This window comes from Eleutherodactylus coqui, chromosome 11 (genome assembly GCF_035609145.1).
Source record: "Eleutherodactylus coqui strain aEleCoq1 chromosome 11, aEleCoq1.hap1, whole genome shotgun sequence".
Lineage (NCBI taxonomy): Eukaryota > Metazoa > Chordata > Amphibia > Anura > Eleutherodactylidae > Eleutherodactylus > Eleutherodactylus coqui.
The window spans coordinates 17,501,081-17,518,085 of record NC_089847.1 but is presented as its reverse complement, the minus strand read 5'-3'; the positions used below and the strand labels follow the sequence as shown (position 1 = coordinate 17,518,085).

Genomic DNA, 17,005 nt, shown 5'->3' with positions numbered 1-17,005 from the left:
ATAATGGTGTCGGACAGACTTCACTGACTATAATGGGGTCTGTCCAACTTTCTTCATCCCCTCCGGCATTTTCCTGGATGTAATACTGCAGTGTGTGCTATTTTGTTTGGTATTTTTGGCCACCGCTGAACTGAGCCTCTGTCACAGATCTGAATAGTCTCAGGCTTGTCCAAGAATAGAAAAAGGGATTTTTCCCGAAACAGCGCCATATCTATCCATGGGCTGCGCCTGGTATTATAGTTCAGCTCCATTCACTTGAATGGGGATGAGATGCAATACCACACACAGCCCATGGACAGATGTGGCGCTGTTTCTGGAAAAAAGATTAGTTCCTTTTTATCACTTTTTGAACAAGCCTCTAAAGCAACCTTTGGGTTTGGGGAACAAAATGTGTCTGGCACTGGAGGGGGTCTAACACTACCAATGCACTGTGGGGATTAGGTAGTTTAAAGACTGCGTCTGCCATCATGGAGGGTCGAAGACTAAATCTGGAACTGTCACGTTAGAGGGATGGCGGAGAATTACCACCACAGGACAGAGTTTTGTCTCCAGTCGAGAGGATCTCTGTAATAGAGGTGTTCTGAGCTGATGATGGCTGTGTAGCTATGCCAGATACTATTGTCCCTTTAAGGTGTCCATAGTAATTTAGTAAGCTTTTAGTTTAGCCTCCTATTAGGCCAGCCATCAGCTTGCAGCAGTGTCCAGCGGCATTATACCCATGGGGTAGTATAACCTGGCAACATATACAGTACATAGAAATTATATGGGTGGTATTCGCTTCAGTCAATAAACCGACATATGTCAGTTCGTATTTATGAGCAGAACATGGAGGAACTGGATTCAGAACCCAAAATAGGGGAAATACTCGTGTGTGAGCAGTAAAAAAAAAACATGGGTGCTGTAGTGTCTCCAGCATCCCCATTAACAACCATCTCCCCATCTGCCTCCCAACTTCTAACCCTCACCTCCTCCCTTGGCCTATCACAATTCTCTGACTCCCCCACTCAGACTGTAACATTCTCAACCTAATCTTCCTCCACCTCTCCCTTTACTAACGCCCCCCTCCCACTCTCGGACCACAATCTCCTCTCCCTCTTCATTAGACACCCTAACATCTCCCCAGACCCGCCTCCCTCCATCTGTTGATCCTCCAGACCGTCCACACCAAACACTTCACCAAGAACCTACAGTTTTTCCTCTCCCTCATCTCTCTCCTTTCATGCCCCAACCTGGCTGTCGAACACTACTCCACCACCCTCAGATGCACCCTGGACGAAGCAGCAGACCACGACAACCGTGGCTCATGCCCCAAACGCGTTTCATCCGGCCGTGCTCCAGATGTGCTGAACGGCTTTGGCGGACTTCATCCACTTCAAATTTATGCTTAAGGCCCCCTGTCCACGGGTGTTGCGGTATCCCGCAGCGAAGCTCCGCTGCGGGAGCCGCTGACGAATCTCCGCTGGTCAGCCCTATCTGATAGATAGGCTGACCGCTGAGAATCGTGGCAATTCACAGCATGCTGCGAATTGCCCACCACAAACGGAGAATAGCAGATTCTCCGCTCGTGGACAGTGTGCCGGCATTTTCCATAGCAGTGCTATGGAAAGCTTCAAAGGGCGTGATTCGCCGGCGGTTTACAGCCTGTGAAATCGCACCCGTGGACAGCCACCCTAAAACCTACAATCTCTCCCTCCACCATGCCAAACAAGTTTATTTCACTTCCCTCATCTCCTCACTATTCAACAACCCCAGATAACTCTGCAACACTTTCTATTCCCTCCTTAGCCCCCCAAAAATGGCCCCCATGACAGACCTCAATGCTGGAGTGCTAGCCGCACATTTAAAAGAAATTGAAATTATCCTTAAAGAATTCCCCAAGCATTGCACAGCTGACCCCAACCTTTTCAACACTGCACCCATCACTCACTCATTATCTGTACTTGAACCAACGACAGAGAAAGAAGTCTCTAGACTGATTTCCGCTGCTCGCACCACCACCTGCTCCAGTCCCTCTCCCCGGCTGTCATCACCCACCTCACCACCATTTTCAATCTCTCCCTGTCCTCTGGCATTTTCCCCTCCTCTTTCAAACACTCATCATATCCCCACTGCTAAAGAAACCGACCCCCGACCCGACCGATGCCAACTACCAACCCATCCCTAACCTTCCCGTCATCTTCAAGCTACATTTATGCTTGGTCTATTCCCGCCTTACTTGCTTTCTCTCTGACAACTCTCTCCTAGACCTTCTCTGGTCCGGTTTCCGCCCCCCACACTCAACCGAAACCGCCCTCACAAAAGTGTCTAATGACCTGATAACGGCCAAGTCGAGGGGTGACTACTACCTACTGACCTCCTTGACCTGTCTGCTGCATTTAACACTGTTCACCATGACCACCTCCTTGCTATGCTTTGCTCTATCGGCCTAAAGGACACTGCTCTCTTGGTTCTCCTCCTATCTCTCTAACCACACTTTCAGTGTCTCCTTCGCTGGCTCTATCTCCTCTCCACTTCCTCTCGCTGTTGGGGTCCCCCAAGGCTTGGTCCTCGGCACCTCCTCTTTATTTACACAGCCCCAATTGGGCTAACCATTCGCAGATTTGGCCTCCCACATCATCTCTATGCGGACGACACTCAGTTATATACCTCTTCCCATCACATTTCTGCCCCCTTCCGATTGCCTGTCCATTGTCTCTAATACCATGTCCTTCCTTTTCCTCAAACTTGACCTCTCAAAAACTCACCACCTCGTTTTTCCACCCTCTACCAGCTGACCTACCCCCAACATTTCCATATCAAAATCTAGCACTACCGTATCCCCCAAACAGTACACCCACTGCCTAGGGGTCGCATTGGACTCGGACCTCTCCTTCACCCTCCACATCCAATCTCTGGCCCAAACATGCCACCTGCACCTCAGGAACATTGCAAAAATCCGGCCATTCCTGACTACGGACATACTAAAGACTCTCGTTGTTGCAGTCATTCATCCCAGACTCGATTACTGCAATTCCCTGCTAATTGGCCTTCCCTGCACCAGACACTACCCTCTCCAATCCATGGCAAAAGTAGCAGCTAGGCTCCTCTTCCTATCCAGCTGCTTCTCAGATGCCTCCGCAGTATGTCAGTCTCTGCACTGGCTGCTCATGTATCACAGAACTCAATTTAAACTCCTCACCCTCACCAACAAAGCTCTCTATGACGCCGCACCTCCGTACATTACCTCCCTCCTGTCAATACATCACCCTACCAGCGTGCTCCGCTCTGCCAACACAGTCAGACTAGATGTTCCCCTAATACGAACATCACATGCTCGACTCCAGGACTTCACTAGAGCAGCAGCAACCTTATGGAACGCTCTACCCCAAGACATCCGGACAATCCCCAACGCACAGAAGTTCAAGCGTGCCCTAAAGACTCACCTCTTCAAAGAAGCATTCCAATTCTCCTCACCTAGTCCTCCGCTCTGAGATTACTTCCATCATGTACACTCCCTGCCCCCCATACCTCCTGTACCACAACACCCCGTCCTGATTGAGCTCCCCATGCATCAAAAGCGCTACGGAATAAGTTGGTGCTATACAAATAAGACTATTATAGTAGTTCTCGCTGTTTCTACTTAGACATGGCACCCTAACGTCTCTTACCTACTGGCGGTAAACTTTCCTGCAATGCGAGAGTGAGTGAAAACGCATGATTATGAAACCAATGATTTTCAATGGTTTCATTCTTATTTGCAATGTGTTCACTCAAGGCTCACAGCGATAAGAAAACTCTGCGATATCGCCCATTGTACTCAAGTGAGCCGGCGGCAGCAGCACTGGTCCCATTGAAATCAATAGAAGATCGCAAAGCAGCCTAGGAATTCCCCATAAGAGAGAGGGGAAGGGGGAGGGAAGCAACAGAGTATTTCTTAATATCTCCCCATATTTGGAGAGAGAGGGTGTGGGGCTAGAGGGCTTTCCCAGGGCTTCCCCAGGGGCCGGGCTAGAGGGGTTATCATAGTGAGCCCTCTCTAGCCAAGTGCGGGGCTAGTGGATCTGCCCTCTAGCCCCACCCCTTCTTAGCTAGATTAAAATCACTGATACCCGCTCTAGCCTCGCCCCTGCTTTAGCGGGAGCCCTGGGAAAGCCCTCTAGCACCACCCTCTATCTCTCCAAATATGGGGAGATATGTAAAAGATCTCTATGGGGGATTCCTACACTGCTTCTCGATCTTCTCCTATTGATTTCAATGGGGCCAGCGCTGCTGTTGAGCGAAAAAGTGACAAAACAGGCGGGTTGACAAGATGTTAAGGGAGCGGGCACCTGTCACTTAGCCAGAAGTGGGCGGTTTGACGAGATATTTACACGCAGCACTACTAGCCTTATTCGTCGTATAATATGACTATGTGATATACTTTATCAGTTCCTCACCAACTCAAGATCTGTTTGTTGTCCGTGAATGGAAACCATTGTATAAGAAAACCAACCTCTCCTTTCTATTTGCAGACCCCAATGCTGAATAAATACTTGCAGTCCCTGATGGAAGGACTGACGGCAAAGGTTTTCAGGACCTACAACGCCTCGGTCACACTGCAAGAGCAGCTGCAGGAACTGACAGATCGTAAGACTCCATGGTTTGATCCGTAGCCCTGTGTGCGCCGTGCGGGGATGTTATACAACCTGCATCGGCTATGTATTAAAACCTTCTTATGCTAATGGCTAGTTGTTAAATAAAGTATTACTGTTTATAGATTTACATAAATTCCCGGATCGCGCGCTGCGTACAACGTCTGTGTTAACAGTATATTAAATTTAATGAGCAATTCTTTGCTTGTTGTGATATAAATTCTGCAAATTCCTCCGAGATACGGAAATAGAGATAAAGCTGCATTTCTACTTAAATATGGAGAGAATATGGCTGAAGTGTATATTAGAGTATATAAAGAGGATCTCGCCGGACTGGGCACCGCTCCCAATGGTGCAGCAAAGCCCCTAGGACCCGGGGTGGGCATGCTAACATGCCATGTGTGCACTGCAGGGACGCCCACAATAACCTTCAAAAGGAAATATTACTCCATACCGTATATTAGATTGCATACAGCTGATTGTCCTGATGGTTTATTGACACTTGAAAGGTTCAGGTGTAGAAAGCACTGCAGAGGTATTTTTCCATCTTTCCTATTTGCATAAATTACCCAGAGGAGCTAGCGTGGCCTTATAAGTCTTCTCACTCACCTTCTAGGTGTCCACACACCCCATTTGGGTGCTCTCCTTGGGGAGAGACTATACCATCCCCATATCCACTCACCCTCTAGGTGTCTCCACACACTTTTTGGGTGCTCTCCTTAAGGAGAAACGACATCCCTCCTGACCCAGGTTTAGAAAAACATGGCTGCTTTCTTCCAAGAACAGTGCCACACCTGTTCATAGGTTGTGTGTGACATTGCACCTTAGCCTTGTTCATGTAAGTGGAGTGGAGCTACAAGACCAGACACAGCCCATGGATGTTTAATCCCATACAACCCACTTGTTTAGTGGAACACTAGCGAGGGACTTTGTGGTCCTATATGACAGTGCCCTCATTATGTCAGCAGTTGGAAAGCCTATTCGGGAGAAATTTTGAAAACTGACTTACACAAGAAGCAAACAAAGTTTTGAGCAAATCACACTTGCAGAAAACTTTTTAGAGTTTTCTGCTGGCTGCAGCAGTTCTGCAAATATAGGAGGCGTGGGAGCGTGGCCGCCCATGGCTTTAAAAATTCACTATAATTTACACCTAACACTGGTATACATTATAGCAGAAATCGCGGAGCTTCAGGTCCTGCCCTATTGTGTAAGACTGACGAGCCGGATGTGTTACCACCCGCATCATCACATGGGCAAGCACTCTCTCCCACTCTGTGTGTGTGTGTAGTCGGAGCAGCCGATGCCGCTTGTCTCTTCGGTGGAGGAGTGGAAAAGCTCTTCCACCACTTTACATAAATAGTATAACTTGCTGTTTGCATAATTTCCACTCACTCCTATGGGAACCATGTAACATGGGGCTCTTGGCTGTTTCTTTAAAATCCAGCACCTCCAGGAACCTAAATGTGGAAGAGGCGAGACAGGATGGCTTTAGGGGTCCCTTACTCTACAGATGGATGTCCCACCAGTCGGATGCTGGAGACAGTCCTGCAGAAGCAGTTTCTGCTCACTCCCTTTTAATGATCAGTGTGTCCCCTCAACAAAATGCAGCTTGTAGTCCTCCCTGCTGGGTCCCGGGGGAAGCTTTCAATCACCCATCCCGGATTCCTGTATCTGTCTACTATACACGTGACTATATATGCGTATGACAACGGACAAGAACTTTCAGATAATCTTTTTTTTTTTTTTTCTTCTTCTTTTTCTTTTACTTCCTTTTTTTAATATATTCTAAATTCTTGTTAATTTCATTTTTTTTTTCTTCCCCCAGCGGAGGACACGGCCCCGGGAAAGATCCTGTCCTATAACAGAGCTAATAGGGCGGTTGCTATACTTTGCAACCATCAGCGGGCACCACCGAAAACATTCGATCAGTCCATGGCTAATCTGAGATCAAAGGTGGGCAGGAAATATAATGTCGTCACCAATAACCTGGTGTATCAGTGATCTGCAGCCGGCGGCTCTCCCGCTGCTCTGTAACAGCAGTGTGATGGGAGTTACATATCGCAGAACACTTTATGTAGCAGTTTAATATGTAACTCCCATCACACTGCTGTTACAGGACAGCTGGAGCGCCGCCGGCTGCAGATCACTGATCCACCATTGTGTAACGAGAGTTCTTCAACTTTGTGTTTTAATTCTTCTTTATGTCGGATTATCATTTTGTTGTCAGTGAAGTGGAACATTCTACTTTACATCCAAAGACTAAAAACCTGTACGAACCTAATACTTCCCACAGCTCAGTGTACGAACCTAATACTTCCCACAGCTGAGTGTATCCAGTCTGTGTGCTGAATGTCCACATCAGTCTATCTTCTGTGCTGATATTTTGTTACAATGTATCAGCTTGGAGTCCAGACTTGTATTCAGTGTAGACAATCCTCTGCAATCCAACTGTAGCATATCCTCAGCTGTCAGGCGTATTGGGTGTGCACAGGTTTCAGCCTTTGGTTTCCCATCACTTATCAGAATAATCAAGTGCAATTTACTTAACCTCTTAAGGGTTAACTTTTTTTTCCCCAATGTTCGGTGTTTCCTACTGACTTTTTAAAAAAAATCAGAACTTTTATGTATCCATCGCCTTCACTTGTTTCTTGGGGAACGAGTTGTATTTTTCAGTGGTACGATTTAATGTACCGTAGAATTTTTGAAAAGTTTTTCAGTACATTATAAGTGCGGTGAGATGGAAACAAAAAAATTAATTCCGCCATCTTTGGGTGCGTCCTGTTTCTACGGCGCACACACTGCAATAAAAATTACCTGATAACTTTATTCTATGGGTCAGTACAATTAATAGGATACCAAACTTAGGGCTTATTCAGACGACCGTATATCTGCTGCGTTTACATGCCGAGCCGATATACAGTGTCCTCGTCTGCAGGGGGAGGAGAATGGAAGAGCAAGGAGCAGGAACTGATCTCCCACCCCTTGCCATTATTTGCAATGGGAGGGGTGGGGCGGAGCTAAGTCCCCTCACGTCGCGCTTAGCTCCACCCCTGTCCCGCCCTCCCATTGCAAATAGTGGCAAGGGGCAGGAGCTCGGTTCCTGCTCCTGGCTCTTCCATCCACTCCCCACCCCACCTGCAGACAAGGACACCATAGATCGGCTCAGCGTGAAAACGCAGCCGATATACGGTCGTCTGAATAAGCCCTTATATAGTTTTTGTGGGGTTTTTTGCTGTAGTACTTTTATTTTCTTTCAACGAGATTTAATTTTTTTTACATTTTCCGTCACCATCTTCTAAACACAATCACTTTTTCATTTTTCCGTCGACATAGTTGTGCGAGGGCTCATTTTTTGCGCAGCATCCTCTAGTTTTGCGCTGGTACTATTTTTGTATACATACAACCTTTTGATCGCTTTTTATTACATTTTTTTTCTTGGAGACAGGGTGACCAAAAAAGCACAATAATGGCATGCTTGATTTATTTTTTTCTCATTATGTGCATCGTGCGGGGTAAATAATGTGAAGCTTTGCTAGATCAGACTTTTACGGAGGCGGCGATACCAAATGTGTTTTTTTTGTTTAGATTCTTTTATTATAAATATGGCTAAAGGTTTCTCAAACAATAAATGTCCACAGCGGCACCCGATAATGAGGCTAAAAAAAGCTGAGCATCAGGAACACAATTTCAAAAATGCCGCGCCTCACCTGGGGTCGGATCCAGACCCACAAATATATCCAGTAAGACGTGTAGAAAGAGGCAGCATCCACGGCAAAGATTTAAAAGGACACTTTATTCCTAATCATCATAATTATATTATCATCATGATGGAATAAAGTGTCCTCTTAAATCTTTGCCGTGGATGCTGCCTCTTTCTACACGTCTTATGGCTAAAGGTTTGTGTTTTTTTTTTTAAACCTTTATTACTTTACTTTTCTTTCTTTTTTTTTTTCTAACAACAACTTGCGATGCTTTAATTGGTTCTGCAGTACAATGTAATGCCATAGCATTACATCATACTGCAATCGGGCAGGCACTCTTATCAAGCCACCCCACGGGCATGACTTGATAGGCATTCTGCCATGACAGCCCTGGTGCCTTTCAGAGGGCCCCCGGCTGCCATGACACTCGCACGTCTCCCTGTGATCTCATCTCGAGGGCTGCATGGGACCCCGAAAATCAGCCGGGGGTTTAAATGCCCCTGTCATAATGAACAGCGGCATTTAAAGAGTTAAAAGTTTCGATGAGCAGTGCGGCTTATCGGAGCCGTTGCCGACGGGTGCTGGACGTAAGAAACAGCCGACGCCCGCGTTGTATCGAGGGAGATCGCCACACAATCTCTCTTCATTTATACCCTGACACTGTATGCCCTGCAGCGTTAAGGTGTGAAAGGGGCTTTCAGTTGTAAACTATTCATGGTCTGTCCTTAAGATAGGCCATTAATAGTAGATTGGTGGGACTCCAACTGATCACGGGCCTGTGCACTCCTGCACTTATGTGACTTTTGCAGGAAGCAGACAGCTTTGTTCCCTCTGCAGTGGTGAAGTTTGGTATTACAGGCCATTCACTTCACTGGGAACTTAGCCTGCACTATGAGGACGGGCCACTGCTGTGGGAATGGAGCTGTTGGCTTCTTGTAGAGATCAGCTAGTATACAAGCGTGCTGGCCCAGGGAACAGCAGAGTGGTGGAGGTCGAAAGCAGCAGGCCCCACTGATCTACTATTGATCGTCTATCCTAAGGACAGGTCATCAGTGGTTACCAGCTGGACAACCGCTTTGTCTTCTCTTTTATTTCTCCAGATTGAGGCCAAAAAAGAGCAGATTTCATTAGCAAAGAAAGAGCTGAAAGAAGCCAAGAAAGAAGCTAAAGAGAACGACTCGGAGAAGCTGGCAAAGTATGTAGGATTCCCCTAAATGTGATCGTAATAGGATTAGCATTGTGGTGTTCACCATGTAAATGAGCGTGCAGCTATTTCTGGGGGACTTTTTCCTTCCATATCTCCTTTTATATTATTCCTTAGGCCTCTCTCACACAAGGCATTTGCAGAAATGCAGCATTTTTTTGAACGCTGCGTTTACTGCAGATTCCACCCAGTTTCAGCAGTGCTGGAATTCTTTATGCCAGCGTTTGGCTGCAACGATGCTGGAAAAAAAAGCCATACCCACCTAGCCGCTGCCGTCTGGGTCGCGTCTGCTGGTCTCTGCCGCTGATCCGGGCTTCCCCTGCACTCACAAGTCTATTGCCGTAGGCCAGGTTTGAAAACCCCGCCTCCAGCAATAGATTGCTGTGATTGGTTCTCGGCGCTGGCTCAATGCCCATTCACAGCCCTACATTGACTGTCTAAGCCAATCAGAGTTTGCTAAAAACAAGCCGACCCTGGCGCCTCTTAAACAAGGTGTAAGATCTGGAGTGGACAAGTCTTCAGCGTTCTACACAATTACATCTAGCGGAACATCTACACGTCGGAGTATGCAAGGCAGAACCTTTAAACACAACTCACCCTTCGGTTGCTACTTAGAGCTTACCCATTAAATTGTACTCAGACTACTTTAAGACGTCACTTTCTATGAAAAGCATTAAATTATGACAGCGCGAGCTGAAGTGGTATGGCCAAACCACTGAAAACTGTTAGGTTGGACAGAATCCAAGATACACTAACATTGCTATGGGGCACTCTCAACTCTTCTTCCCATAACTAAGTCCCCCATAACTCTTCTCCCCAAAGACTACAGAAGAAATGCAACACACTGTAGCTAGACAAAGAATAGAGAAGGGTTGACTGGTGGGACTGAATACAGGACAAGTCGCATGATCATCACTTTCCTAGAAAATTAACTCATTGAGGGCAGTAACCTTAGGTAAATACTCCCAAGTGAGCTGACTAAAGAGAACGATGAATATTGTGGATGCCTCCCCTGGGACAGAACACACTGAAGTGGTGTAGTAGAACTTGCAAACAGAAACCACCTCCTAACTCATTTGCATACAATTACTGACAACAGGCACTCATTACCAATGCAAACAGTTTTATTAGTCAGACTTGCATTACCCTCCCGCACATTTTCTTGAACATATGAACTTCGCAATAACATCTTTAAAGAATAACAGTTTTTGCACAAACTATGCAAGGGAAAATAAACTTTAAAGTCTCTTTTGGGGCTTATTAAAAAAGGGGAAATAAAGTCCAGAAAAACAACGAACAGTCTCTTTGGCTCATAATTACGGGAGTCTCTTAACACCACGTAACTATCTGATGCGTAACAGCAGGCTCTTCAACTTCTGACTCCGTGGTAAAGCCTGTGGGAATTTTGCAGCTGCTCCACGAAGGTATGGCCACTGAAGAACAAAGACTGGCTCTGACACAAAAAAGCCTTTACCTCAGCGCCCTCAACTTGTTCTGAGTCCTGGAAAGAAGTAGCGATGGGCAGGGGTCCGCTGAGAGGACGACACAATTCGGTCAAAGGCGCCGGTTGTTTCCAAGCCTGGACATAGAGTTGAACCTTGGGGTCCTCAAAGTCCCATATATGGGGACGCGACCCAGAAGGAACAGCAGCTCTAGCTTTGGTGTTGTCACAATGAATGACAATCCAGGGCACGTGAAAAGGCTCCGCTTGCGGCTGAGAAGTTTCTGGACCTTGAGTAGACGTGGAAGGGGCATCCTCCTCCAAGGCGGTAGAAACTGGGAGAGACCTCTTCTGGGCAGGCTTCAGGTCTCGAGTGGACTCCCACCTGGACGGTTCCTGCAGGCGTCCCTCTAGCAGAGGGGGGGGGGGGGGGGCAGCAAAGGCACTGCCAACCCCTGTAACTCCGGCTCATCGCCCCAGTAGATTCTGGGCGGAGGTTGTGGATATCAGCTGGGACACCATGTAAAGTAGTATAGGTGGCCATGTCCTCATTTTCTGGAAGGTGCTGGTTGGTCTGCTGAGACAGTTGTAGTGGTTCGCTGAAGGCAGAGGAAGACTCCTCCTCTGAGCTGTTGCTCCACGGTGGGGACAACCCCTCTACTTTTTCCACAGCCTTGGCGGGAAATTTTCGTGGGCTGAAGATTCATTGAAGAACATGAGGGCTGGGCGCAATCTGCATACAGTCAAAGTCCACATTTACAATTGGTTGCTCACAATGTAACGCAGGCAATTCCACACGATCTAGCAAAACAACACAGTCTCTTTAGTTTGTAGAGCATCCTTGCCAGATACCAATTAAGGCTCTCCTTTTGCATCCCCTGGCAAACAACTTGGTCTTGCACCACTCTGGCAAATGTCCTTAGGCTCAGAGGACCCGCAATGTATTTTAAGAGTCGGAGGGATCTAGTCCTGGACATCTAGGAAAACTCAGAGAGCCTTTGTACCAGAAATTACGCTCTTTAACTTGTGCGCGAGCAAAAATCTTCCGCGACTTAAAAAATGGCGGGCAAGCGTTTCTTTTGCAGCTTTTTGAGAACAGGCACATAAGATTCATCCTGTTTGTGATGCCAAGATAAGCTCCACCCTGCAGCGTCCGAGGAGCGCGCCCCAGCCTAGGATACAGCGGGGTAGAGTTTGGGCCTTGTCATGGTGGCTTTACCATCTCCCACCCGGAGGGTAACCGATGACATGTCCAAGGGGCCAAGGGCAGGTTATTCAACAGGGGAACCCAATGATGGATTACCTTAGTCCTTTATGTCACACGTGACGCCACCGTTCCATCCTCTGCAGTAAGTCCTGTTGTTTGTAATGGAGTCCACACACAGGGAGTTAAGTTTCTGAGCCAAACTGGGAACGGTCGGTGAAGCTCGTTTACTTGGCACAACTTGCAAATACACGCCAGCAGGAAAACAGTGCAAACTTTAAAGTGGAGTGACAGGGAGAATTCACAGGTAAACAGGAGAAACCACAGTCCTGTTATCTGTGGGTCCTGGTCCCGACAACACTCTCTCTTCTCTTACACTCTCTACCCGTCAACATTCACATTTGGAAAAAGGGTGCGCTGCATGGCGGCTCCTCATTCTCTTAGCACTGAAGGGATATTTTCACATCTCTTGGGTACAGCAAGCCCAGGCCAGACTGTGGACTTCTTTCGCGCTCATCCATTCTGGGCCACACAGGCTGAAGGTGCCTGCGTTGTCCTCTTGCACCCTCCGACCTCTTCTTAAGGCTTCATGTCCACGAGGAAATTCGGGCCCACGCGGATTCTCCATGCAGAATCCCGCAGCGGGACCCTCCTTTCTCGTGGACATGAGGCCTGAAAAAAGATTTTACTCACCTGTCCGGACGCTGCGGGTTCCCGTCCGTCGTAGATGGATCTTCTTTCCCTCAGCCCGGCGGATGCGCTCGGCACGCCGGCAGCGTGCCGTGCACTTTTTTTACTTTTTGAACTCCTGCTCTCCCGCGCTCCCACGCCGGAGAGCAGAAATTCAGCTGCGGGTGTACTGCGGGACCAGACGGCTTCCACAGGCTTCTATGGAAGCCTGCAGGAGACCCGCAGAAAATGGAGCATGCTGCGTTTTTTTTCTCCCGCACGTGAGAAAACGCAAATCCATTAAAATGCCATCTGCGGGTGCAAATTTCAGTTTAATTGACCGCGGATGGCCAATGGATCCCTATGGGCAAAATTGAATGCGGAATCCGCAATTCAATTTTGCTAGTGGACATGAGGCCTTACTCCTTCTCTCTTGCAAGCCCAGAACAGAACTCCCTTGCAATCACATATATCAAGCATGGTCAGGTGACCACCAACTCACAACCTAAAACACTACATTTCCAGACAGACATCTCACGTACCACACAGTTAACCCTTTAAGTGCTGCAGCTATGCAATACACCAATCATGCAACACAGAAGACACTGACCTTACATAGACAAATGCATGCATATTGTTATAGAGGGGCCCCATCGTTCTGGGCCACTACAATAAATGTCCATTTTCTGCAGCAGAATTGAGTGAGGTAAATCTGCCGTGTGTCGCAGTACAAGCAATGCAGAAGATTTTAAAGAAATTTCTGCAACACCTTGTGGAAAATTTGCATCAGATCCATAACGTATGGCTTTACCCTAACAGAAGGAGAAGTCTTTCTCCTCTCCATATGTATGGGGTACATAATATCTTCCTTTCGTCTTAGAGTTGTGGAAAGCAAGAAGAAAGCAGTTATGAGAGCAGAAGAGCAGCTACTGAAATTGGAGGTGCAGGCAACTGACAGAGAGGAGAATAAACAGATTGCCTTGAGCACCTCCAAGCTGAACTATCTGGATCCCCGGATTTCAGTGGCTTGGTAAGTTCTTGAATTACTTGTGGAAAGTTTGCACAGTCTGCATACCTGCAACAGAATGATGTATTGCAAGCCTTTATGACTAAGGCTACAGCTGGCCTCCTGATGGATAGCAGTCCGCCAAATGGTTGTTTGGATGACAGCTATTCCTTTTGACACGTGGAGAAAGTGCTATGTTGAGATCCATCATGCCTGATCCCACTTACACATGACATCCCTGTACACATTAAATGGTAGGCTGTTCTCGCCATGTTCAGCTGATGTACATCTATGTATGGCCACACCACCTATGAGCTCAAGTCCTACTGCTCATAGGGCAGCTTCCGAGGGGTCCAGAAATGTAGTTATGATTACTTGGCTCCCCGTTCTGCACTGTCACCTGTGGAAGTCGGCATCGGCGGACTCATCTCGAACAGCTGTGTCTGCTTTCATAGAGAGCCATATGTATTTTCGTGCACCGCCTATGGAGAGGAGTCCACTGGTGCCAACTTCCACATGTGACAGTGTAGGAATGGAGAGTCGGGTGACTATACAAACTACATCCCTGCACTCCCCAGAACCTGCACTGGGAGCACTGTAATTTAGTTTATGGTGCTGACTGCTAAGGAACATTCACGTGGGGCAGTGCTAAGACCATTATGCATCCCACCATGCAGTTCACCATGTGGACATGAGTTCATATTATGGGAAATATCAGATCAGATATGTCTTTCCTGCCAAAAAATTACAATTTCAAGCAATTCGGAACGGATTTTCAGCTGAAGCAGGAAATATTCCAAAGCATCATTAAAGGGTTTTAGTTTATAAAATTCATTATCAAATACCCTATTAGGAAATTCAAGGCTGAGAGCAGAGAGTAGAGCGTCTCTGTGTAATGCCTAGACCTGTTGGGTCCTCCAGCCAGCAACTGATTTAATTGGAATTTTGAAATGGAGAGGATTCTTTTATGGAGCTGGCATTTCTTCAGTATCTTGTGATTTCTGACGTTTGACTCGCGGCTAGCCTGCGCACCTAGGAATCCTCTTCGCTATGGAAACATCCTATTTAAACCAGCAGAGAAGAGTGTTTCTGTGTATGCATTGGATGATGTGTGTAATACCTCAGTTTTCCTGTGGGGGCACTGTAGAAGGTGAACATGGCTAGAAATACTCATATATACAATTTTGCTCTTTTGTGGTTTTCGTCCCCATAGGTGTAAGAAATGGGACGTCAGTCTGGAGAAAATCTACAATAAGACCTATCGGGACAAGTTCACTTGGGCCATTCACATGACCGACACGGACTTTGTCTTTTAACCATCGTTCGTTTAGTTTTCTACTCTGCACTTAAATACTGATTTTAATAGCACTGATCACAACCACAGGACTCTTGTGGGAACTTTAGTGAGTCTTTTACATTTCCATTTTATCTTTGTGTACTTTATTAAAAATGTTAAAGTTTTTCTGCGCCGTCTGGAACGCGGTTTTATTATTGTGCGAAAACGCTTTACATGCCAAATTAGGCTCACTAATACTTTATACCACCTTTAGGGCGACTTCACACAAACGTAATTCACTGCGTGCAGACAGTTGTGTGGCGCTTAGCAAGTACTCAATGGCATTGCATATTTGCTGCTTGCCGCCAATTGTCATGCACTACCTTGGCATGTCTGCGTGCGTAATACATGCCAAGATAGAACATGCTGCGATCTTTTTTGCGTGTGTATTTCGCCCAATATGTGTGAGCAGCAACATGGGAGCCTATGGCAGATTGATAGTGTATTATGTGTTATAAGTATTTATAATACGGATGTCATCTTACGTGGCAGAAAAGCTTAGGACCCCCTGGGGTACCAGGACTTCAGTGTAACGGTTTCCTTTGCACCCCAATAACTACATCCCTGTTGGAGAACCTCCAATAGACTTAAGTGGACACCAGAATGTCACACTCGCTGATATTGAACAGCTTGATGCAACCAATCAACAGTAAAAGATGTTCTGCAGGTTTTAAACCCTATTCACACGGGATGGCTGTCGGGTAAACAATGCCCGATACTCGTCCCTGTGTGTACTCGCTCCTGTGCTGCACCGGAGCGAGTATCGCTGTCTCTCTGACAGAGCGGTCAGCAGAGGGCCAGGGCAGTTGGAAGAGATTGCTCTCCTCTCTCCGCCGCTCTTCTCCATTCACTCAACACAGCAGCCGTTCATTACTAAAGGCTGCTGTTTACACTGCTCAATGTTCAGGATTTTATGCAGCCTAAATGATAATCGTTCAGTGTAAACAGCAGCCGTTCAATGCTGAATGACCGCTGTGTTAGTGAATGGAGAGGCGCAGAGGAGTGAAATCTCCAGCTTGCCCCACTGCGATCCAACGATACTTGATCCTGAGCAACAGTTAGGGAGCGAGTACATGCAGGGACAAGTGTCAAGCATCATTTGCCTCAGTCATCCCGTGTAAATGGGGCTTTAGTATCGTTATTGTTATAGCTGTGTTAACGGTCCCAATCGGACCGTTGGAGGCTAGGCTGTTAGGCTGGTTTCACATGGGTGCCAAAATCGAGCAATGTGACAGTACTACAAATCACATATGTAGATCCCATGCTTTCCTATGGGCTCCTTCACATTAGTGATGTTTTGTAACCTATCACATTGCGAGAGGAAAAAATTGTCGGTTGCTAAATATCGCGATTTGCGATGTTTTGTAGACCTTGTTTTGTTGCCTGAAAACGCGATTTTTGTCCAGTGCAATGCAACTTTTACAGTAGGAAATTCTACTGTAAAAGCCCTAAAATAACCCCTAGCTACAGAAAAAAAATACATCACCTAAGGCGTGCTGTCAGCTCCGCCGCATCTCCTCTTAGGTCCCCTGCACTTGTCTGAGGGCCTCAATTCCTGGGCAGGGATTTGAAAATCCCCGCCTCCAGGAAGCGCTGCTCCCCAATTGGCTGAGCCACAGCGCTCGAGAGCCAATCACAGCCATTTATTGAATGTATCTTTTTTAGCTGAGCTGTGGTGCTTGAGAGCCAATCAGAGGCGGTGCTTACAGGAGGTGAGCTTATATTTCAAGCCCCTCTGAAAATCTGCAAAAGCACCATGTGCAACTTTGTAGCGACACAATCATATCATCGCTCGGAGCCCCGATGTGATATTGCTGCAATTTTCCTCACAGCG

General features: G+C 47.0%; 1 protein-coding gene across 1 annotated transcript in view; it reads left to right on the top strand.

Annotated features, from left to right (window-relative positions):
* Window positions 1–15,265, top strand: part of LOC136581620 (DNA topoisomerase I, mitochondrial-like) — a 138,612-nt gene extending 123,347 nt beyond the window's left edge. The window contains exons 15-19 of the mRNA XM_066582216.1: window positions 4,491–4,605; window positions 6,436–6,563; window positions 9,412–9,506; window positions 13,710–13,859; window positions 15,049–15,265. Of these exons, the coding sequence (XP_066438313.1) occupies window positions 4,491–4,605; window positions 6,436–6,563; window positions 9,412–9,506; window positions 13,710–13,859; window positions 15,049–15,151 (591 nt within the window). The 3' untranslated portion in view covers window positions 15,152–15,265. The remainder of the gene's footprint in view (window positions 1–4,490; window positions 4,606–6,435; window positions 6,564–9,411; window positions 9,507–13,709; window positions 13,860–15,048) is intronic.
* Window positions 15,266–17,005: the final 1,740 nt, after the last annotated feature.